We start from the raw sequence: 24,281 nt of genomic DNA on the forward strand, positions 1-24,281 counted from the left end.
CATCAAGAGGTTGAAGTACCACTGGTGAGACCCTTAGGCCTGTTCCACACTTGCGAGTGTGATGCGATAAACTGGCATCACTCTCGCAACGCATGCTGCCGGGAACGCACGACCCGAACACTGCACCGCGGGAGTGAACTGACATGCTGAGTTCACTCCCGCGGTGCAGCGTTCGTGCCGTGCGTTCCCGGCAGCATGCGTTGCGAGTGTGATGTGAGTTCATCGCATCACACTCGCAAGTGTGGAACGGGCCTTACCTAAAATATATCTAAGGTAGATAACAATTTAGGTATAGTCTGCATTCAATTATTGATGTAATCAGTTCAGAGAATTGAAAGCAACAGAAACTACATAAATGGATATATCTTGTATATGCAAATAATTTCATACCCTGAATACCGAATCATCTGATTATCTCTACATTTGTGTATTATCTAGTGGAAATACTAGATTACCTAAATCAATAACATGAGGAACCGGATTTGAAATAATCACAGGATGTGGCTAAGTGAACCAGATAACTGGTCTACAAATATAGGAAATGTCAAGTAACTAAATATGATGGTGATGTCAGTGATAATTCTAATGAACTGCAGTGCTCAAAACCTGACAAATGTGGTATGTCTTTGTCTTTATATTCTTGGTTTGAGGCCATTTATATTTACACATAGCTGACCTGAACGGTTTTGATAGGATTCTCACTGAACAAAGAGAGAGTTGTCCAATGCTCTAGAGCACATTTTGAGAGGATTGCTGTTGGTGTCAGACTGTAGCTGTCCTGGGCCCACCGTTCAACTATATTGACAGATCTCCTTGATTGTTTAGGTAAATGCAATCACACATATTTAATTAACCCAAATGTACCACATCTATAGATATATTCTTTCATAATACCTTTTAAAAAAGTCACTGTAGTGCAATATTCTAGCCCCCATAGCTTTTTTATATTTCAGAGCACTGAGTGTCATATTTTGCTGGCACATATGATGGCTTTACTTATTCTCTTTGGGTAATGTACAACCTATTCATAAAATAAAACATAAATGTTTTTTTACTTTTGTCCTTTTGTTCTGTGTTTTCCATTGCAAAAATTATCCACAATTGCAGAAGATTTGACTCTTTGTACTACAAAGTGTAAAATGTGAAACAAATAATTAAAAGAAGGTTGACTGTCGATGATCCAAGTCAATATCCAAAATGCATGAGACATGTTCCTTATTCATTTTGCAGCATTTTTTGCTGAAATTATGTGCAGAAATTTTACAGCTATTTAGTCTGGTGGGAACATACTGGGGCATATTTATCAATCTGTCTGAAAGTCAGAATATTTCTAGTTGCCCATGGCAATCAATTACAGCTTAGCTTTCATTTTACCAGTGCTCATGAATATTTTAAAGGGGAGCTGTGATTGGTTGCCATGGGCAACTTGGAATATTCTGACTTTCAGACAGCTTGATAAATCTGCCCCACTGTAATGTAGAGTCAGAGCAACACACAGAGAGCACAATCAGGAAATCCCTGCAGGGAAATTCTTCAGTATATACCTCTGCAGGCCGCTGTGGCAAATAAAAGATTTCCAAAATATGCCAGGTACACACAAAACGAGTTTTCTGTTGTTTAGCAGAATGTTATGCAGCTTACCCATGGCAATTTACACAAACAGCATATTGGGTTTGATTTCTACAAATCCCATACTTATGCAGCTTTAAGATCCAGAAAATATAAGTCAGTGCCGCAGATCCATGCAAGATACAGGCCTTATTTACATTTACACTGAAATGCATGTGTTCTGAAATGAGCACCACATGTTTTGCATTGCTTGCCTGAAACTCCGCCTCAGTGGCGGCTTAACCCCTTCATGCACTGTACCATACGTGTACGGCGTAGAGATGCGGAGGCTGCATGAAGCGGGCTCAGGGGCTTATCCCACTTCATACAGAGGTGAGGTTTGCTGTATATTGCAGCAAACACCCACCAGTAATACCCGCTATTGGTGCGAGCACTGTATGCCACTGGTATTAACCCTTCTGATGCCGCGGGCATCTGTGGGCGCCGCCATCTTTGTTCCGATCATCGCTCACAGAATGTCATCAGAAAGAGATGATCGGTTGCCAGACCCGAGGCTGCTTGGCATCTGGCTCATTCATTACAATGAGACAGTGGCTCAAGCATGACTACGATGTTTAAGGGGTGCTCTGTGGATTGGACCTCTGTAATCCTGGGGGATCTAATTCCATCCTCTGCAGGTCAGCCCCGAGGTCTGCCAAGTACACCAGGGGCTGCCTAATGTCTCCTCCAGTCAGACCCCTTAGGGGACATTTTACACTGCACTGCAATACAGTAGTATTGTACTGCAGTGTCTTGGATCTGAACCACTGATCAGAGCATTGCTGGTTCCAGTCCAATAGTATATAAAGTAAAATTAAGTAAAAAAAAGTGAAAAACATTTTTAATTAAAAAAAAAAAATAATAAGTCCATACGGCCCCAAATTCCCATAGAAAGACCTAATGATGTATAAAAACACAAATACACACAATATTTAGTATCAAATCTGTAAAAGTCTGCAAGGTAAAACAAAATAATTGTTGCTCCCGCAGAATGAGCACTGTTAAAAAAAATGGGAAAAAATTTCTCATAATATATGATTTTTCATTCAATACCCTCACAGAAAATGTTCTTCAAAAGGATCAGAAAGAACGTTACATACCCAAAAATGATTCAGCTAAAAAAAAAAAACTCCCTCAACCAATTCTGTCAACATAAAAATACAGAAGTTATGTTGAAATATGTAATTTTTCTCCAATATTGTTTTTGTTTTGTAACATTGGGAAAACAAAAAACAAACTATATAAATGAGGTATCACAGCAAAAATTAATGATTTTCTATCTTGAAATAGTTAATAAAATCTCTAAATAAGCTATAGATCCCCCAAAATGAAGTATCTGTACTGTATATCTTATCCCCCCAAAAATAAGCCCTCATATATTCGCATTACCAAAAAAATGTATAGCCTGTACAAGGTGACAATACAAATCGGTTTTGAATGGCACTACTGTCATTCCATGCCCAGCTGTGTGCCCCGTATGGCAGTTTACCACCACATATGTGTTGTTGGCATACACAGGACAAATTGTGTATAAATGTTGCAGAGCATTTCCTTATTTAATCCATTGTGATTCTGTAATTTTCAGTCTAAATCAATGTATTTTCCCCCAAACAATTACAGTTCCTAAATTGTACGTCCATTTTGTTTTAATCCCATGAAACACTGAAAGTGTTAACAGATATCATAATTGTTGTTTTATATATGTTGAGGGGTGCAGTTAATATAGTGGGAAAATTTTATAGGGTTTTACAATTATTTAGGTCTCTCAGAGTCACATGAAAGCTGAATTGTCAGCTCAGCTAAGCCTCATAACATCCAAGAAAATGAGAGGATGCATAAAAAAAACATGTCATCATGGGTGGTCTGACAATCTGCCAGGAAAGCAGAACATTTAGAACTTTGAAAATGGAGAATTTTTCAGAATTTCCGTATTTTTCAGAAAGTAACGCAAAACATGCCACAAAGATTTTTCCACTTACATAAAGTACAATGTGTCAAAAGAAAACATTCTCAAAGTCACCTGGGTATGTTACAGTGTTGCGAATCTATAACCAATTATTGTGACACAGTTTCTAATTCTAAATAGAGTCTGGTCATTAAAGGTGTTTTCCACTTTCAGCAAATATTTGATATGGTATGTGTTAGGAAAAGTTATCCAGTTTTCTAATATACTTTATGTATCAATTCCTCGCAATTTTCTAGAACTCTGCTTGCTGTCCTGCTATAGCAAGCTTTTTTGTTTACTTCCATTGGATAGAAATCTGACCATGTGATGTGATGGTCACGCATGTACACGAAACATTATTATCACAGAGAGTAATAGGAGCTCGTGCACCTGCATCTCCATCACATCACATGGACAAATTTCTATCTACTGGAAGTAAAAATAGAAGCATTTATAGCAGGGCAGCAAGCAGAGATCTAAAAAAAACATGTGGAATTGATACAGAAGGAATATTGGAAACTTAGATAACTTTTCCTTACACAAACCATATCAAATATTTGCTCAAAGTGAACTTTAAGCTGAAAAAATGTGCCGGTGATAAGGGGTTAAGCTTCTTATTCCCTTGTTTTTAAGAATAAAAGGCTTTAAAATTATGCAAATGAGTCGGAGTGGCTCCATGCTCCATCAAATTCCATCAAACTCATTTGTATAATTTTTACATTCCCTCTTTTTGTAATAACCAGGGCATAAGATGCAAAAAGAAGAGCATATCCTGCCAGAGGGGACACACACCAGTATATCAGTGTGCTTGGTTTACAATCCTTCATCCTGATGGTAGATGTCCTTTAAGCTTACTTTCTTGTGACAAGTTTTAATACCTAAAAAAAATTACATAAGAGGCAGGCAGTAGTGGTAGACAGTATTCAGTTCTATAAAGTAACTCTATCGGTGATAACGGGTTCATCCAGTAGGGTGTAAAAGAGGTCTGAAGTAGGAAGGAATAAAGTTCTTGTAATTCAGCAAGGTTATAGATTGGTAACCTATCCGAGTAGAAGTATGCTCTTCCCTCCAACTTTTGTATATCTCGCTACACATAATCAAACAGTGCTAACATATAGTTGTACAGCAGACCCCTATAAGGTATATCTTTATGGCATTTGCTCACCTTTTCTATAATTTATCTGGAGTCCTTCCTTCAGTTGTCAGCTTGAAAATATAGCAAGTGGTGAAAGAGGCAGTCAGAGGTAGCTCCACATTTCTATGGGCACCTTAAAATAGTGCTTCAGTTGGTTTGTGGCCCTTATCTATGATGTATTGAATAAGCTACAGGGCACATAATATTTACACGGCTCAATCTGCATCAACGTATTATGTTCATCCTTCTGTCACAGGTGTGTAAAGCAACATTATTATTTCTTATTCATACATCAACAGCATGGACAAACAGAGTAATTATGACCTTATGTCATAATAACGCGATAATACTAAATGTCATTTGCTTTCCATGGAATATTCATGATTGCATTTGTTATGCATTTTTACATAATGTCAGTTCCCATTTTGTGTTTATTTTGTTGCATGTAATGCCAAATAAATAGAGATGATTCATAAAAGAACTAAAGTAACTATATATGAATTATTAATCAGAAGACTTTGCAGGAATGTAGATGCAGAATATGCAAATAACTTTTTCAGAGTGGGAAAAGAAAACAATTACATCCGCTCCGTGACCCATGTCTATAGCCTTTCCCCTAGCTCAGTGATGGCAAACCTTTTAGAGACCGAGTGCCAAAACTTCAACAAAGACCTGCTTATTTATCGCAAAGTGCCAACCCAGAAATGTAATTTGTGATTTATACTCCCTTCTCCATTACAGTTTTCATTCATATCAGCACCAGAGGCACCAATATAGCAGAAAATAGTCCCAGGTAGAGCTGTCACTTTAAAACACCTCTTTGCACAGCAAGTCCTGGGCTGTCTGGAACTGCAGGAAGATACCTGGAGTCATCTCTGGTGATGGCCTGAGTGCCCACAGAAAGGGCTCTGAGTGCCACCTCTGGCACCAGTGCCATAGGTTAGCCATCACTGCCCTAGCTAGTCAAAGGCAGTCTCCTTAAAGGGAACCAGAAATTGGCCTAATAAACCACTAGCAGTATGTTGTCAAGCAGCTGAGCAGCTTCTACATTACGTTTTTTTTTTATTGTCCAGTGTGGTGGCATCATCCAGAAAATCTACTTTGAAGCTAGATGTAAATCGGTTTTATAAAGGAGGGGGAGAGTTTAACCCTTTAACGACTTGGCTCTTTTTAGTTTTTTCACTTCCATTTTTCACTCACCACCTTCAAAAATCTATAACTTTTTTATTTTTCCACATAAAGAGCTTTGTGATGGCTTATTTTTTCTGTAACAAATTACACTTCATAGTGATGGTATTTAATATTTCATGCTGTGTACTGGGAAGCGGGAAAAAAAATTCGAATGCAGTGAAAATGGTGAAAAAACGCATTTGCGACGTTTTCTTGTGGGCTTGGATTTTACAGCTTTCACTTTGCACCACAAATGACATGTCTTCTTTATTCTTTGGGTCAGTCCGATCACGGGATAACAAATTTGTATAGGTTTTTATAATGTTTTCATACATTTACAAAATTTAAAACCTCCTGTACAAATTTTTTTTTCATTTTGTCATTGTTGCCCTTTCTGGCACCAATAACTTTTTCAGACTTTTTTGATCACTTTTTATTGATTTTTTAAAAATATTTTTCAAAATGGCAAAAAAACCTGCCATTTTTGACTTTGGGCTCTATTTTCCGTTAAGGGGTAAAATGCAGTGAAAAACCGTTATTATATTTTGATAGATCTGGCATTTTCAGACGCGGCAATATCTAATGTGTTTATGATTTTTACTGTTTATTAATATTCATATTAGTTCTATTGAAATGGTGGTGATTTGAATTATCTAATCGATCCTATCATATACTGCCATACTACAGTATGGTAGAATTTGGGGATTTTCCTCCTCATTCATTACAATGTGCGTATAGAACATTGTAATGAATGGTTAAAACGAGACAGCCTTGGGTCTTCGAATAACCCGAGGCTGTCATGGCGACAGATCGCCACTCCTCGATGACATCACGGGGAGCCACGATCCGCGCCATGGCCGCCATCTTTTTGAAGCCACCGGCAGCATTGCCGGCCGCAATCGTCGGGAATACACCCGCCCCTTCTGTCAGCACATTGCACATTGAGACATACATGTACGTTGGGATATGCAATCTATTGCTATCCCAAAGTGCATGTACGTATAAGTGATCACACTGGCTCAGAAGCAGATCCCATGTGATCGGTGATGGAGTTCAGTTGTGTGAGACAGCATGCCTGGATTTCTACTCTTTCCCATTCACAATGGGCCGCTACTCCTCCACAGAAGCATGCGATCAGATACATACATGGGGTAGACATTGCAAATGGAATAGGACCTTAGACATGGGACATAGGGAGTAGTAGATTAGAGAAGTCAGCAAAGCAGGACATGACTCCTCTGATGGCAGGAAATATAATATAAAGTTGATTTATGGCAATGTAAAGGAAACACATTTTAGCTGAAATAATGGAGTTAGTTAGTTAATAGGGCTCTACGGGAACTTGTCACTGTCTGTATTTGTGAAAATGTGACAGGTTCTTTTTAAGTGTAAGTTTACACAATGGTTTTTTAATCAAATTTTGAGGTGGTTGTCTACTTCAAAATACAATGCAAAACCAGCCCATCCTTTAGCACCCTTCATACATGGCAGCCTCATCTCACTGCTGATACCTCAATAAAATAGGGTAGGATGCTTTTTTAACTTTTGTGCAAAAAAAAAGTGTTGGTCTGCCTCTTAAGACAATGCTTTCCCACTGTTTGAATGGGCCCCCAAACCATTTTAGTTTAGCTTTGCTTGATGAAATTTTAATTGCTTCAGTTGCAAATTAAAAATGTATGTTCATTTATGTTAGATATGGTCTTATATAACTCTTCGCAAGATACCAAAAAAAGCTCTTTTATTGTGTAAATATTAAACAAATATTTTGCCAAGCACATGTATGATTACATAGTAACCTGTGCCTAAACAAGGCTATTATCATAACAAATTGCCTTATAGTCCTGTGACAGAAGGTTTAATAGACTTATATTGACATAGTTAAGAATATGAGCTCCAAATACTGTTGATACTCTAGCCGGTCAAATAACAAGTAGTGCATTGACATGAAACTGCTTTTTTGTGAAGCCAAATTAAAGAGTATTAACCATTAATATCGGGTTTGCATCAAATACACATATTGAGACACATTTGCTAAACAAAACACTTCTCTGACAAAAGTGACCCATATAAGAGCCCTTTAAAAAAATATTATGTTTATGTAATTGATTGCCGCAGGTAATGGGCTAGTTTTCCTTTTTTTCATTATTAATTTCTAGCATGTTTTGGTACCTTCTCTTATGTAATTGGTAGAGTGTTAACAATACACGTAGAGTATTTTCTATTAGGAACTTTGTTGGTCTCGAAGCTCTGTGGTCTCTAATGTTCCCCCAAAGGATGTTAGCGCTGGACACACTTCTTACTGCTTTTTGTCTGTTAAGGTTGCTTTATTTCTTAAATGGTCATATGATCATAAAATCAGCATTAATAAAAATTCACATAAAACATTGATTGTGAAAATTGAAGTTAGAGCAATACGTGTTTCAAATCCTTTCCTGGACTCTTTCTCAGTTGCTATCTGGTCTGTATGTGTTCTGCTTGTCTTTAAACCTGTTGCTGCTGACCTCATCCTGAGTTACAGCCACTTCTGAGTGATCTCTGGTGATTATATTACATAATCTTTAAAAGAGGGTAAGATTCTTCCTTTTTTTCCTTTTTACACATATATATGCTTATTTTTCTTTCTCATTCCCTCCAGTAATTCCCTTAAATAAGGATTTTTTTTTTTTTAGTGTGATTTTTTTTAGTCCAATCTTTCTACGGAAGCCGAAGTGGATCAGAAAGGAGAAGGCAAACCGTGCTTGCACCACCTCATTCCATCTCCACATGTTTTCCCTTAGTGCCTGCCATCTATGAGACGGCTATAGCTTTTTTAAACAGGTAAGTCTGTAAATCTATAAGTTTAGTTCTGATAACGGCTAAATCAGTATTGTTTCTGATATTTCGTTCAGCCCTTCAGGTTGTAGGGTTTTTAATTTAAACATCCAGAATATTTCCTGTCTTTTTAGTGTTTCAAATCTATAGGCGGTCCCCTACTTAAGAACACCCGACTTACACAAAACCCCTAGTTACAAACAGACCTCTGGATGTTGGTAATTTACTGTACTTTAGCCTTAGGCTAAAATAAAGAGCTTTAATAGTTATTAAAGGTCTCTGCAATTAAGCTGGTTCTTGACAATCCAAATTTTAAAATCCAGTTGTCACAAAGACCAAAAAAAATTTGGCTGAGGTTACAATTATAAAATATACAGTTCCGACTTGCATACAAATTCCACTTAAGAACAAACCTACAGAACATATCTTGTACGTAACCAGGGGACTGCCTGTATTCGTATATGTAATGGGAATATGGTCAATGGGCTTATACAAAATGTGTTTAACCCTGAATGGTATTGTATACAGTGACATGCCAAACTGTGTTTTTTGTTTTTCTGGCCAATATTGAACCGATGTTGATTTAATCTGCAATGAAGTGACTGAGTGGTACGTCCAACATATTGTCGATGACAGATACATTCCATGATATAAATAACATATTCTGATTGACAATTCAGATTGTATTTGACCTGGAATTCTTCTCCGGTTGAATATGATTTAAAATTATTTTTTTTTGTGTTCAATTATTTCACAGCACAAACAGCGACTTTGACAACATTTGATACTCCCTTTCTCCCTGTAATTTGTTGCTTCGTCTTTCTTATGTTGTTTGGGTCTAGTGGGGGCTAAGGTTTGTTTGAGAGTTTTTAAACAATTTTAATTGTGTATGTTAATAACTATATACTCATAACCTAATATATAAATTCTAACTTGCGCTGGCAATACAGAAATATGGTTGGGCACCACTATTTTTTTTTGTATCCTGTTGAGTCAGTATAAGGTTTATGTTTCCCCAATGAAATGTTATTGTTTGATGTCTGGGGGGGACATTTATAAGGACTTTTTTGCCAGTTTTTGCCATACAAGGCGTGAATTGGTTGTGGCCAGAGTTGGAATGGGCTGGTGCTGGGCTTCCATCATACGTCGCCACACCAGGAAATGTACCACTATTTTCTAGGGGGAATTGTGCTATTTCACAAATTTTCATATTATGTATTTGCATGAATTCATGATTTCATATTTAGTATAGTTTTAAAAGTTGATTTTCAAAGGAAGGAGGAAATGAATAACAAATATAAGTTACCACAATCCTGGTGCCTGCATCTATGATTAAGTACCACTGCTTTATTATGTTTGATTTTGATGGTAGATTTAAATATTAAATTATGATATTGTCTAACTTGCATACTAGTTAGTAGTCTAGTAGTTAGTAGCATTTTATTTTGTTACATTGCCTCCCCCAAATGGAAATAAAATCAATCAAATGTTGAAAAAGCTATATGGGTAGGTATATGGTAAAAGAGAAATAAAATAAAAAAGTGTTTGAAGTTTCAAAGTGTAACAACGTATCACAACTGTATAAATCACTGCATTATAGAATAATGGTGTCACTACTAGCACAAAATTAAAGCTGTAAAAACAAAACTTCAAAAACTATGGTAGAATTAATTTTTTAATGTTATTATTATATGATATATGTGTTATTTCAATTATATAACCTTCATATAGCAATGTTGATGGAAAAACAAAATCATTATTTTTCTTGAAAAACAGTGATAAGAAACTAAATGTTTTTTTTTAAACAATCAAGATGCAGTCCCTGCTACAGGATCTATAAAGCAATGCCAGGGACAGGCCCTTTATAAAAGTAATAGTGAACAATTCCTTTAATATGATATTGTTGAAGGTAACAATTGCGGTGTACCAGCAGTCAATACAGTTAGACTTTTTACCACCTGTGTCTTTTCATTTTTAGTTATAGATGCAAAAAGTGATTATTAGAAAAATATTTTTATTTCTCCCCGCCAAACTGCAAAATGGGTCATAATCTGAATCTCTTCCAATGTGAGACTGGGGCTCACAAAAATAATAGTGCATTAAATAAATTAGAAATTTAAAAATCTATAAGAATATAGATTTAATATCTGCACTGATGAAAACAACAATTAATATGCACATACTGCAAATATTGCATGTCAATATGCTGTGCTGTACTAGTTTCTTTTCTGTATATTCTGTAAAAATGTTAATTAATTTCAAGCCTAATTATAGCCAATGAAGCTTTTTTTTAAATGATACCAACACAGATCTCTAATAAATCCCTCCATGTTTTTTCCATTTATTATGTTAAATGTGGATTTCTAGTAGACATATTTTGCAATACTATGTGGCACACTTACTAAAAAAAAGTGCAAACTGCATGATGTGTAGCATGCAGGGTGCGCCAGATTCATGAATTGTGGCTGAATGAATCTGGCTCTCCCGGCACTGCCCTGGCAGAGTGCACAGACAGAAAACTGGCACAAAGTCTTTGATAAATGCACCCTGTATGTGAGTAACTAGATTTTCTTGCAGAATTTAATTAAACTCATTTCCTTTCCTTTTTAATAGTTAAACCTTTATATAATTCAGTAGTTAGACAGAAACTTTAATTGTACCTAACAGTCTATCAGAATTAATTCAGCAAAATCTAAATATTGCCAGTGAGCTTAAATTGCCATTACACCAACATCAAATTAACAGTGCTGTCCTTTGAAGCAAAGAATATATTTTTGATAAGCTCTAAAGGTTGAGATGTTGATTTCCTTCGTTAATGCTGACAGATGGTTAAAGCAAATATGCAGACTTACCCTTTATATGATATTACATAGACAGCTTTGCCTTTTGATTTAGCCACTTGCAAATCACTGGGATATTCTCAGAAGGCTCCATATATTTGCATCTGTAGCAGATCACTCCCATGCACGTGGACATTCCCCTTGCAGGCTATCTGGCATTGGAACATTTACATCCTATCATAAGAACATACTGTTCTTGCTTTGCAATTACTTGGTTGGAGAGATTTTGTGAGCTCATCATTTTGTTTTGAATGATTTCAAATAAATTCAACGGTCATGAATCTACGATTCTATTTTAGGCAACATCTTGTTGTTTTACATATGATTTATACAAGAGATCATCTCCAAAACTATTAGGTAAAATTGTTCTCAATTTTCCAATGCATATACAATACCATGTCTCTCCAAAAATAAGACAGGGTCTTCTATTTTATTTTGTTTCTGAAAAATGGGTTATGGCTTTTTAATCACGGGGTGATTTTTTTCAACACCATTCTCAAAAAAATGTAATATTACCATGTCATATTATCGTGTCATGACCCTGATTTCCATTGTTAATTTCTATTACCCTAGATTCACTGGTCCTAATTTTCATGTTTAGCAATGGCAGCTCCCTCTTCCCTGCAGCTTCTTTGTCCTCCTCCTGTATTCTGCTTTTTGGAGGGGGACACATTTGACAACTTCTGAACTGTGGCACCTAAAAACTAGTTTTGGGCAACATTTTAAAGATGAGAAGATGAATCTCCATAATTTGATATTATATTTGTAGCTGTGACAAACACTGAGATATCCACAGTTAAAGTAACATTTGGTTGGGAGTAAGAGCTGTATATAAAAATTGTGCACCCAACTGTACATTTAACAGTGGATATATCTGTTACACAATTCTTGTGCAAAATTTATAGTGAAATTCTCCTCTTTCAACCAGACGACAGAACTGTGTTTCTATATATCAACAATGCAAAAGAAATGGGGCTTATTTTTGGGATCTTGTATTTTGGGAAACACCGTATCAATTCCTGGAAATCTGTAAAGGGGTATTCCCATTAAGACAAGTTTCTTAACATTGAATTAGAGAATGTGTTATTTTGTTATTTTGAGTATATTTATTAACAAAAATACAGCATTTCACTGATATAATTCCAAACTATTTCTATCAGTTTCCGACCCTGGATCTACTGACTTAAGGTGAGGGAAGCCATCTTATTCTTTTGTCTGACGCTGCATGCCCTGAGCTATTCCCTGCAGGGGCCCCCACCCTTGCATTCCCCAACAACACTCACTTCCTGCCTGCCGGCAAACGCATCAATGTGAGGATAGAAAAGCTTCAAGCTACAGGCAGATAAGTTCTTTATGCAGAAAGGGGGAGGGAGGCGCAAAAGACCTGATAGTGTCAGAGCACATATGTAGCAATGCTGATAGTGTGTCATTGTGTGTAATATGCATCTCATGGATCTCATCATCTCTCATCTCTGATGTGTCTTTTCTATGTGTCAGATACTAGTACAATGTTCAGAAGGTAAATGAAATTGTATATAAACATTTACCCTAATAATCTACATTTAACCACATTTTCAGCACACAGCACTAGAGGGATCATAATGTGTCTGCTTAGAGAGTCCCTGTCCACAGTCTGGAATTTTACACTGCCCATCACTCAGTGATATGAGCTAAAACGGCAATAAAACTGAGTAAAATTGTGAAGTAAAGGGTTAAAAATGATCTTTATTGTGTAAACATCATTAGGGGATTGAGATTTGAAAATTTTCTTTCATGGGAAAACCCCTTTGAGGATGCTTGCGGGCATCCTATAGAAAGCTTCATTATTTACTTCCAGTTGATAATAGCCAGTTTATTTTCATGTGATGCCACAAACAAGTGTACAGCTATTAGAGCTGTATCTTATAACAAGCAGTGCAACTGTATGTTTAAAAGTATTTTGGAAGATTGTATACATTTGCATTATCTAAACAATAAAATTTCTGAAACTGCAAAATCCTTTTAATCCCTTCAAGACATGTCCAGTTTATAGCTTAAGGTTTAGCCCCATTTTTTGTATTCTGACATGCGTCCCTTTATATAGTTATAACTTTGAACACTTTTGCTTATAAAAACGATTTTGGGATTGTTTTTCCGCCACATATTGTGCTTCACTTTAGTGGTAAATTTTGGCTGAAAAGCTTTGCGTTTATTAAAAAAGAAATTTTAAATTATCTCATTTTCCGGGAGATAATTTTACCACCTAAATTAGTTGATAAATAACATCTCCCATATGTCTGCTTTACATTTTGGTAATGTTTATGTCACATGGCTTACAAATCGAAAATCGATTTACAGTATTTTCAAGGAGATTTCAGAATTTTTTGGTGTTAATTACTATTTTTAATGAAATTTGAAATATACATTTGCAAATCTGCACCCCTCAAACTATCAGAAACAGCTTTTAGGAAGATTGTTCAACCCTTGAGATCTTCATAGTAATGAAATCAAAATGAAAGTGAAATTTCGAATGGTCCGATACTGGCGGTAATGGGTTCATTAAGCCCTAAAATTTATATGTTCACAAAAGATAACAAGAGAAATCCCATATTTAAAATTTGTTATGTAATTTCTCCCGAGTATGGAGACACCCCACATGTGAACGTTACTTTTCGTAGGGGCGTACAGTGAGGCACAGAATGGAAGAAAGGCCATTCATTAGCCAGATTTGTCTTATAGAATTTATTAGTTTTTAGTTGATTCATGGCACACTTTTTTGAGCCATAAAATATTTGTTTTTCCATTAATGTTGCTATGCGAGGGCTTATTATTTGCAGGATGAGATGTATTTTTCAGTGGTACTATTTTGGGGTGGCTTTGTCCTATTGCTGAAAATGTATTAACTAATGCTCTAGTTTTTGCCTTTTTTTTGGTGTAGACTATATACCCAAGTGATATTTTAGATACAAAATTTTTATATTTTTGCTTACGTTATTGAATTTTATGTGGGACAAAATAGGTAAAAATAATAATTTTTGGTGGGTCTTTAATTTTTTTTATGGCATTTATTGTGTGGCGATAAAAATGATTTTGTTTTATTTTACAAGGGTTTGTATGGTACTTTTCACTTTTTTATTGTACATGTAAGTGTAATATGTAACAGGGCGTTGGGGGATTTTGATTAATTTATTAGTTTACTTTTATTTAAAACTTTTTAACTTTTTTTGAAAACTTTTTTGTTTGTCCCACTATGGGATATGAATAAGCAATCGATCGCTAGCTCATTATAATACCCTGCAATACCAAAAACGGTGTACAGTCCAACAAAAGTGCATGCGTGATGACCCTTCGTAAATGAGCCCCAATTTATCCTGGGCCCAGTACAAGGTGTGGAGTTGGAATAAAGAGAAAAGTTGCAATTCCTGGCATGGCTTTTATGCTGAAAAAACGATGTACACAACATATAATAATAATAATATAATAACCCCCATTTAATAGCCAAATTTCCAGTTTGTTGAAGATAATTGGCATTGTACTTTTCTTCCAGATCAGTCAACAAATGAGCATGCACTTGTTTGACAGCTGGTTGCATCTTTTGTACTGCACAAAATCAGCAGAACATTGTCTGGTGTGAACAGGAAATTCCAGTTGATAATGAGATAGTGTAAAACTCAGTCCTTGGTAGGGTTTCATGTTCATTTTTATTTTATTTTTATACTAATCCTACTAGTTATAGGTTTGCTCATTAGCTTTCATTGTTTACGGATCACTAGGGTAACTAAGCAATTAAAATTCAAATGAACAAATGCATACTTATCTCTGGATGTGTTAATTTAAATTGTTTTTTACTTAGTAATTGTGGGAAAAGAAAAGGTCAATGCATCAAACAAGTCATCTGATACTGCCTTTAAAGCCCTGTTGATCTTCAGTGGATAATGGCTGCAGAATGCTCCTATTAAGGGCTCTTTCACATTGACTTTGCTTTTCATGTCCGTGGTTTATTGATTTCCACCGATGCCTTATAAAGCTATTGATTTCTATGGGAGTTTTCACATTGGCTTGTATTTTCACTGATCCTTAGTCCATGGAAAAAAATTATGAAACGTTCTATTTCTTTACAGATGCGGATCATGGAAGGCAAAAGAAGTCTATGGGTCCGCAAAATAAAACTGATGAAGCATCTGTTTTTTTTCACGGATGAGGCTGAATAACCAGGAGTGATGTTTTCAAAGCAATGTTTAACAATTATTTTTTTTGAGGACACGAAGACACAACGGAGAAAAAAATGCAACTGATGCGCAAATGAAGCTGAGCACCAATGCCAATGTGAAAGAGCCCTAAAACTAAGTTTTTACTGTAGCATTCTCCATCCAATGGTCACTGGTAATTATAGGTGTACCACATCTTGCCTTTAACTTAAAGAGATGATAAACAGCCTCTTTATACATTTAGTATTTACATTTCAGTAATAATATAACACAGGTTAGATTTTTACAATTATTTATTAATTATTTGTACCTCTCAGCTATGTGAGGAGAGGAAAATCAATAGTCAAAGTGCATTGTTTACAATCTTGATTTTTTTCTGTTACATACAAGGCTCGTTTTTTAAAGCATGCAAGTGATGACCTTGGTAACCACTGATTCGATATAATCATGGAGTAAAAATGTGACAGTTTAAGAATTAATTCTCTAGTGATCATTAAAGTATTTTCCGTCCACAGGTTCTTCATTGATATGTTACAATACCCCTTAGCTATCTAAGCAGTAGTAATAGCAAAATCAATAGTGCATATTTTACAATTTTATTACCTCGATAAATTGCAATTGTGGCTAGTTTCACACCACACTTGGGGATAATGTATTGTTATATTTCACCACAATCTCCTGATATATATAGTTGTCCTTCTGACACCCAGAAGCAACAGAGAAATTGCAGTTGGAAGAGCAGAGCTATTATTATGGCTCCAACTTTGTGTTGGTGTTGGAAACACAGGCAATCAGAATCAGCTTTGAGCTTTGGAGATGATTGCAAATTGATGATCATTCCTCTTTTTCACTGGGACCCAATGGTAGAAATATGCAAATCCATCCAAAACTGACATAAAATACAAGCCTTTTAAAGTAATGCGTTCATCAAGCAATAAAACAGCAACTCCTGGATGATGAACATGTAAAAAATTGTGAAGTTATATGGAAAACAATTTGCTTGTGAAAAGTATTTTGAATAGTAAATGCTATGGACACCTTTCATATGAACAAAAATAATTTTTACATATTTTAGTGATTACCTCCATTTTAACAAGTATCACATGAACGTGTTTTTCACAGATCCATGCAGAGCCTGTAGAAAACTCAGAGTAGGTCCTATTCCAGTCCTTGTTTGTGGTTTGTACCCTCCTATAGAAGACTGTGGGAATGTAAAGAATATGGATACCAATTGAGTGTCATCCAACTGCCACATTTGTGGATCAGTTTATAGGTAACACCATCTTGCGACCCTTGAAGAGGTTGGGTCGGGCTAGTGACATGATTTGCCAGTCTTCCACATTTTCTGTGGATACATGTGTTATCAGTATGTAGGGAATTCAGAAAAAAAAAGAAAGTCTTCCAAATCAGCGTGACCCAATGGTCAAACGATTGTGTTACCTAAAAATTGATGCACACATGCAGACATATAGTTTAGCAAGGGATTACAAACTGATGACTGATGGATCACAAAAAACTGATCACTAATTTATTGTTTGCGGCCTGAGACCAGCACAGAGTTAGAAGGAAGTAGGGGTTAGAGCGAGGAGCAGACAGGAGCAGTGTAATTTTGCCTGTATTTCTTAAAAGTTATATTAGTTGTGATATTTGAGTGTAATTGTTTATTTTCTGATAAGTCTAACGTATACCCCTAAAGAATCTATGATTAGGCAAAACATGTCATGTAGGGAAGCTTTTGATTAAATGAATTATTGAATTATACTTGCTGTACATGAATTCATCATTTATCTGGGATCCTGCACACACCCAAGGGATAACGTATTATCCCAGGGTCAGATTCCAGTTGGGAGCACATCCAGTTAGGGGTGTGGCTCTGAGTTGAGGCTTTAGGGTATTCTAGGAATACAGTCTATTTAGGGTCGCATTAGGGTAAGACACCGCAATCCCACGATGACCCTTCTGACTAAACATCATTATACCCTAGCCCTCCCTTACCGCTTAGTCACACATAATTTGCACATATGTCACCCATATTTCTGATTTACCCATCTATACATCAATGTGACTGCTGCCGGTCCCTGGTTTAGGTTAACTCCAGGGTATGAGATGTTATAAGGTATGAAACCATTATATTTGGTGTCATTTTGGTGTATGGTGAATTTTGTCATGGGCCGTTTTTAATTAATTCATTTTTTTATACAAGATACTTACTTCTGAATTTTGTATTCACTTTTAGTGTGTAGTATTAAAGGCCTAGATGATATAACTTGGGTGTTTACACTACCCAATTGATATTGTACTAATTATTTCTCAAAATTAACTTTAAGGACATCTACCACCAGGATGAAGGATTGTAAGCCAAGCACACTGACATACTGGTGTGTGCCCTCTCTGCCATGATCTGCTCTTGATCTTGCCCAAGGGAATACAGGCTTCATTAACATACATGCACAAGTTTATAGACAAGATAGAGGGAGGACGGCGAAAAGACTGAGAACAAAAAGGCAGGGCCGGTAACAGCTCCACACTGGTAAGGAGGCGAAAGTTACCTGTTGAGGTGGTTGGGAGGGAGCATGAATACTTGACTACTTGAACCCCACCCACCTGACAAATGACAGTTATGTTTTAAAGACACCTTTAAAAAGGAGATACACACATTCTACAACAACCAAATGGTAGGACATTTCTAACCTAAACTATGTGTCCTATTTTGGAAAGCAAAATGAACATAACAACAAAAAATAGCGCAAAGGTGTCCATATCATTTAATATTTTAGCTAATATTGCTCAATCCTGAGCTATTTTCAAATGCTTTTTCAGCTTCATCTTCTTCCACATGAAAAACATGGTGCAGAGCGGAATGAATTGACTGTCTAAACTTTAGCTTTTTTTGTCTTCCAATCATGAAGTAAATATATGGATTTATACTGCTGCTAAACACAGTACATAAAATACTGGCAAAGAAGAAGTGTACTGATTGAAAACCATTAGGTAAACATTTGAGATACAATAAAAGCCACATGAATTTGACCGGCACACAGGCTACAAGAAAAACAAACACTGAAACAATTATAGTCACGTAGAGCTTTGGAGGCCTACATTTTATAGATGCAGTTTTGATCTTAATGAGTAATATAATGCTGGATATTAGCATTAGGGGTAGAGAAATAACAATTGATACAACAAAAGTCATAACCTGAACCCCTGTGCATTTTAATGAACCAGCTGAGAAAGCCTCAGGTGAGCAGATAAGGTTATCAAGACAACTTTCAAGGCAAGCAATAAACCACATGGTTAAACAAATAACTAATGACTGGTGTTTGGGACGATGGCAACGGTACCAAATAGGATAAAACACAGAAACACATCTCTCAATACTAATTGCAAGAAGAAATAGCATGCCAGCCTGATATGCACCATCATAGAATATTTCTAACAAAAGAATGACAATAGACATTCCTGGAAAATTAGGATGCAAATCCATTAGCTGATCAATTTGGAGGGCCATAAGAGTAGCGTTAAAAAAGAGGTACGTGAAGTCAGCAATGATGAGATTTATTATATAGACTGTAAATTTGTTTCTCGGAATTTTAAAAGAAAGAAACCAGAAGGCAACTCCATTTCCTAGCATTCCAAACAAGCAGACAGCAAGGATACAACAGGCTGTGATCGTGAAATGGATGTCAGAGGGGTCTTGGAGCTTTCTTTCCTGGGTTTCATTGAAGAAATCCTGTTCTTCCATTCTTATGACCGACAAGATTTTCATTGCAAATGTGTATCTGCTGAGATAAAATTTAGAATAAATTAAGAATAAAAGAAAAACCATTGAGGGAAATATTTTTTCATTTTTTACAATAAGTTAAAGGAGAAAAAACTCTCATGTTAAATTATCATAAAATATCTATCACTTCATAAGAGAAGAGAGACATAAGATACAGTACTAAAGGTGTCCGCTCTAGGTTGAATCTACTCTGAATCTTAACTAATATGATCTTAGACTTTTCCATAAGTTATTAGGACATGAAGAATACAAACAAAAAGAAAACCAGAGGTAAAGAGTAGCAAAATACAAGTCAAACATTATACAGAACATTCAATGAACCTTCAATGTGTAACATCATTCGCTAGTACCATCCAAGGGCATAACCCTAGGGCAGTGATGGCGAACCTTTTAGAGACTGAGTGCCCAAACAACAACCAAAATCCACTTATTTACCGTGAAGTGCCAACATGGTATTTTAAACAGTAACTTATTGCTCTCTGTTGTTCCACAACATTCAATCGTATCGCCCCCCTGAGGACACCAATACAGTTGAAAGAAGGAGGGCAGATTCAGACTCTCATTGTAGCTTCTCTCCAGGGTCTCTCTGTACAGGAAGAATGGTGGGTCCAGTAAGATGACGTCCAAAGATAATGCACTTCTTTCATCACCTTCTCACTTTTCCCATTGTTCCAAACAGCCAATAAAGTGTCGCTTTAAAATAGTGCTGAGAGCAGCATCTCTTGAGTTGCCTGGGACAGCAGAAAGGACCAAATCCACAGGATCTGTTTGGAGAACTCTGTCCTGGGGCGATGGGCGAGTGCCCACAGAAAGGGCTTTGAGTGCCACCTCCGGCACCCGTGCCATAGGTTCGCCACCACTGCCCTAGGGGATGCAGAGAGTGTTTCCCACCAAGGTCTTAGGGCGTGTTTAAGGTGTCCCTTCTCTATACAAAAAGACCAATACTTTAAATTATACTATATTTTTACTGTATTTTTGATGAAAGATAAGGCTTTATGTTATACAACTTATACAATCAGTTTATAGGGTAAAAGTTATAATGCAGGTTTATAGAAAACCTGTTGGATATAATTTTTTTTCTTAATGGCCTACTACCATTAATCTAATGCATAGATTACATATTAAAATTGTATTTCACCTGCAAACAATCAGCTGCTCTGCCAGATCCCTTAGTACACTACTTATACAGGGCAGTCCCCTGGTTACATACAAGATATGTTCTATAGATTTGTTCTTAAGTGGAATTTGTATGTAAGTTGGAACTGTATATTTTATAATTGAAACTTCAGCCAAATTTTTTTTGGTCTTTGTGACAACTGGATTTTACAAAATAAGAACCAGGATTAACAATAAACTTAACAATAAACAAGAAATGTTTAATAACTATTATAGCTCTTTATTTTAGCCTAAGGCTAAAGTACAGTAAATTAACAACATTGAGAGGTCTATTTGTAACTCGGGGTTGTCTGTAAGTTGGGTGTTCTTAAGTAGGGGACGTCTGTAGTAAATCAGACAATATAGCCACATTTTATCTTTTGCATTCATGTACAGCTGCAAAACCTAGGCGCTGCAGATTGTCTGGATCTAATTATATTAATGCTTTCAGGAGGCAGACAGACATGATGATTTTTTCCAGTTTTTCTTTGCATTGCATTCTACATTCTAAAGCCCTTTTATTTCTACTTCAATGTCGATATTTGAATGGTTGTTTTTTGCTGGACCAGTTGTATTTTTAAGCAGTAAGATTTTACGGTGCCTGAATTGTTGAGTAACATTTAGCAGCACTTTCTTTTAGAGCTGTGGTTCTCAACCTGTGGGTCGGGACCCCAGTGGGGGTCGAACGACCACAACCGAGGGTCGCCCTAATACCATCAGAGCCGCAATTTTATTGTGTTTTTACTGTGAGTTGCATGGTTTGGGGTCACCACAACATGAGGAATTGTATTGCGGGGTCACAGCATTAGAAAGGTTGAGAACCACTGTTTTAGAGGATAGGGAGAAACAACAGTTCTCTATTTGCTTTTTGAGGTTTAAATTCAGAGCCATTTAGTGTGTGACATTAATAACATACCTTCATTGTACATGTTGTTATATGTGTAGTTATATTGACTATGCAGAGTTTCTTCTATGTTTAGCAGCATTTGTCCAATAAAGACACTTTATATCTTCTTTGTACGATATATACGAAGAGCTATTACTTTTTCATTAATCCATAATTTCATAAGGACTATTTTGTGGTCCATTTGAATTATTAATTATATTTTATAACTTTTACAAAACAACAATTTTTTAAATAAAAAAAATATTTTATTTTTTTACAATGATATGTTTTTGTTTTAACTGTATTCAACCTTCACAACCGGCCAACATTAACCCCTTAATGCTGAAGCCACTTTTCACCTGCCTGACACGGCCCATTTGCCCTGTGTCATTATAAATAGTTATAACTTTAAAACGCTTGAACATATCCAAGTGATTTAAAAAAAAATTTCTCGTGACACTTTGTATTTTATGTTGGTTTAAACATTTTGGTGGTATTTTTTGCATTTATTTATGAGAAAATCAGATATTTGGTGACAATTTGGAAAAATTCCCGTTTTTCGAACTTCAAAATGTTCTACTTTTTTCACACATAGTCATAACTGCAAAAATACTTAATAACTAACATTCACTAAATGTCTGCTTTATGTATCCATGGTTTTTTACTCTTATTTTTGTAGGATGTTATGGGGCTTTGAACATTAGATGCGATTTTCACGTTTTCATAAAAAACGCAAAATCCTGCTATTGAGGGACCTGCTCAGGTTTCAAGTCACTTTGAGAGGCCTAAATAAAAGTAAAACCCCATAAATTACCCCATTATAGAAACTTTACCCCTCAACATACGTAAAACAACTTTTATGAAATTTGTTAACCCTTTGATTGTTTTACAGGGATTAAAACGAAATCGGAAGCAATTTTGGAAGTAAAATTTTTTTGTGGCTAAATTAATGTGTTTTTCAAAAAATTTACAAATTCTCAGTGGATAAAATACCAAAACGCTCCCGCGTATAACAATACCCCATGTGTGGTGGTAACCTGCTGCCAGGGCATCAAAGGGAAGCTGCACCATTCAGAGCAGCTCATGCATTGCCACTTTTTGCGACATGAGATGCACTTTACAAATATTTCATTTTCGTGGGTCATTAGCTTATTGATGAGATTTTATGAACTCTTGAATGTATGGGTGAAAAGAAAATTGTCTATTTTGGTTTCCATTCTTTTTGTATTTCTTGGGGGTTGTACATCGTACACTAAAAATACTATATTATCTTTATTCTATAGATCACTACAATTACGGTGAAACCCCAGTTATATCGTTTTTCATTTATTTTGACAATTTTACTGGAAAAAAAACTAATATAGAGGAAATCTCATTTGTTTTTGCATCGCCATTAGAGATGAGCGAGCACTAAAATGCTCGGGTGCTCGTTATTCGAGACGAACTTTTCCAGATGCTCGAGTGCTCGTCTCGAATAACGAGCCCCATTGAAGTCAATGGGAGACTCGAGCATTTTTCAAAGGGACTATGGTTCGGGAATAAAATGTGTTAATTAATTGAAAAAGAATGTCTTCTGATAAGTGATCAGATGTATGCAAACATCTGCAATCTATTCTTCACTGTTCCGCGCGTATATTATCTCCCGACAAGTTAGCAGATGTGAAGAACAGTGAAGAATAGAATAAAAACAGTGAACACAGGATCATTTAAGTGAAAAACACAGTGAAGAATAGATTGCAGATGTTCAGCACATCTGCTTACTTGTCGGGAGATACGCTGTCCCGGGATCCGCTGCTCTTCTTCCACTGAAGTCTCCCCGATGTCTCCGTGCTGCTCCCCGATGTCTCCGTGCCGCTGCCCGATGTCTCCGTGCCGCACCCCGATGTCTCCGTGCCGCACCCCGATGTCTCCGTGACGCTCCCCCATGTCTCCGTGCTGCCGCTGCCCCATGTCTCCGTGCCGCTGCCCCATGTCTCCGTGCTGCCGCTGCCCCATGTCTCCGTGCCGATGCCCCATGTCTCCATGCTGCCGCTGCCCCATGTCTACGTGCCGATGCCCCATGTCTCCATGCTGCCGCTGCCCCATGTCTCCGTGCCGCTGCCCCATGTCTCCATGCTGCCGCTGCCCCATGTCTCCGTGCCGCTGCCCCATGTCTCCGTGCCGCTGCCCCATGTCTCCGTGCCGCTGCCCCATGTCTCCGTGCTGCCGCTGCCCCATGTTTCCGTGCCGCTGCCCCATGTCTCCGTGCTGCCGCTGCCCCATGTCTCCGTGCTGCCGCTGCCCCATGTCTCCGTGCCGATGCCCCATGTCTCCGTGCTGCCGCTGCCCCATGTCTCCGTGCCGATGCCCCATGTCTCCGTGCTGCCGCTGCCCCATGTCTCCGTGCCGATGCCCCATGTCTCCGTGCTGCTGATGCCCCATGTCTCCGTGCTGCCGCTGCCCCATGTCTCCGTGCCGCCTCTGCCCCGGTGTCTCTGTGCTGCTCCCCGGTGTCTCTGTGCTGCTCCCCGGTGTCTTTGTGCTGCTCCCCGGTGTCTCTGTGCTGCTCCCTGGTGTCTCTGTGCTGCTCTCTGGTGTCTCTGTGCTGCTCACCGTGTTCTTCAATGTGTTCTTCACATACTATTTTGTTTGCACCGTTCCGCGCGCATCTCCCGACAAGTAAGCAGATGTGCCGAACATCTGTAATCTATTCTTCACTGTGTTTTTCACTGTGTTTTTCACTTAAATGATCCTGTGTACACTGTGTTCACTGTTTTTATTCTA

The 24,281-nt window shown here is 37.1% G+C and overlaps 1 protein-coding gene and 1 long non-coding RNA gene across 4 annotated transcripts in view; one reads left to right on the forward strand and one right to left on the reverse strand.

The window, feature by feature from the left end:
* LOC140133000 (uncharacterized) overlaps positions 1-17,481 on the forward strand; it is a 47,278-nt gene extending 29,797 nt beyond the window's left edge. The window contains exons 2-3 of the long non-coding RNA XR_011855767.1: positions 8,543-8,675; positions 15,610-17,481. This is a non-coding gene — a long non-coding RNA (uncharacterized lncRNA). The remainder of the gene's footprint in view (positions 1-8,542; positions 8,676-15,609) is intronic.
* LOC140132999 (proto-oncogene Mas-like) overlaps positions 16,013-24,281 on the reverse strand; it is a 28,009-nt gene continuing 19,740 nt past the window's right edge. For 2 of the 3 annotated variants that reach the window (XM_072152515.1, XM_072152516.1), the window contains exon 3: positions 16,013-19,475. In XM_072152515.1, the coding sequence (XP_072008616.1) occupies positions 18,470-19,462 (993 nt within the window). In that variant the 5' untranslated portion in view covers positions 19,463-19,475 and the 3' untranslated portion in view covers positions 16,013-18,469. Of the gene's footprint in view, positions 19,479-24,281 lie in introns of all 3 variants that reach the window. The other variant, XM_072152517.1, reaches the window with a different exon arrangement.

Source organism: Engystomops pustulosus, chromosome 5, assembly GCF_040894005.1.
Source record: "Engystomops pustulosus chromosome 5, aEngPut4.maternal, whole genome shotgun sequence".
In the NCBI taxonomy this organism is placed as follows: Eukaryota; Metazoa; Chordata; class Amphibia; order Anura; family Leptodactylidae; genus Engystomops; species Engystomops pustulosus.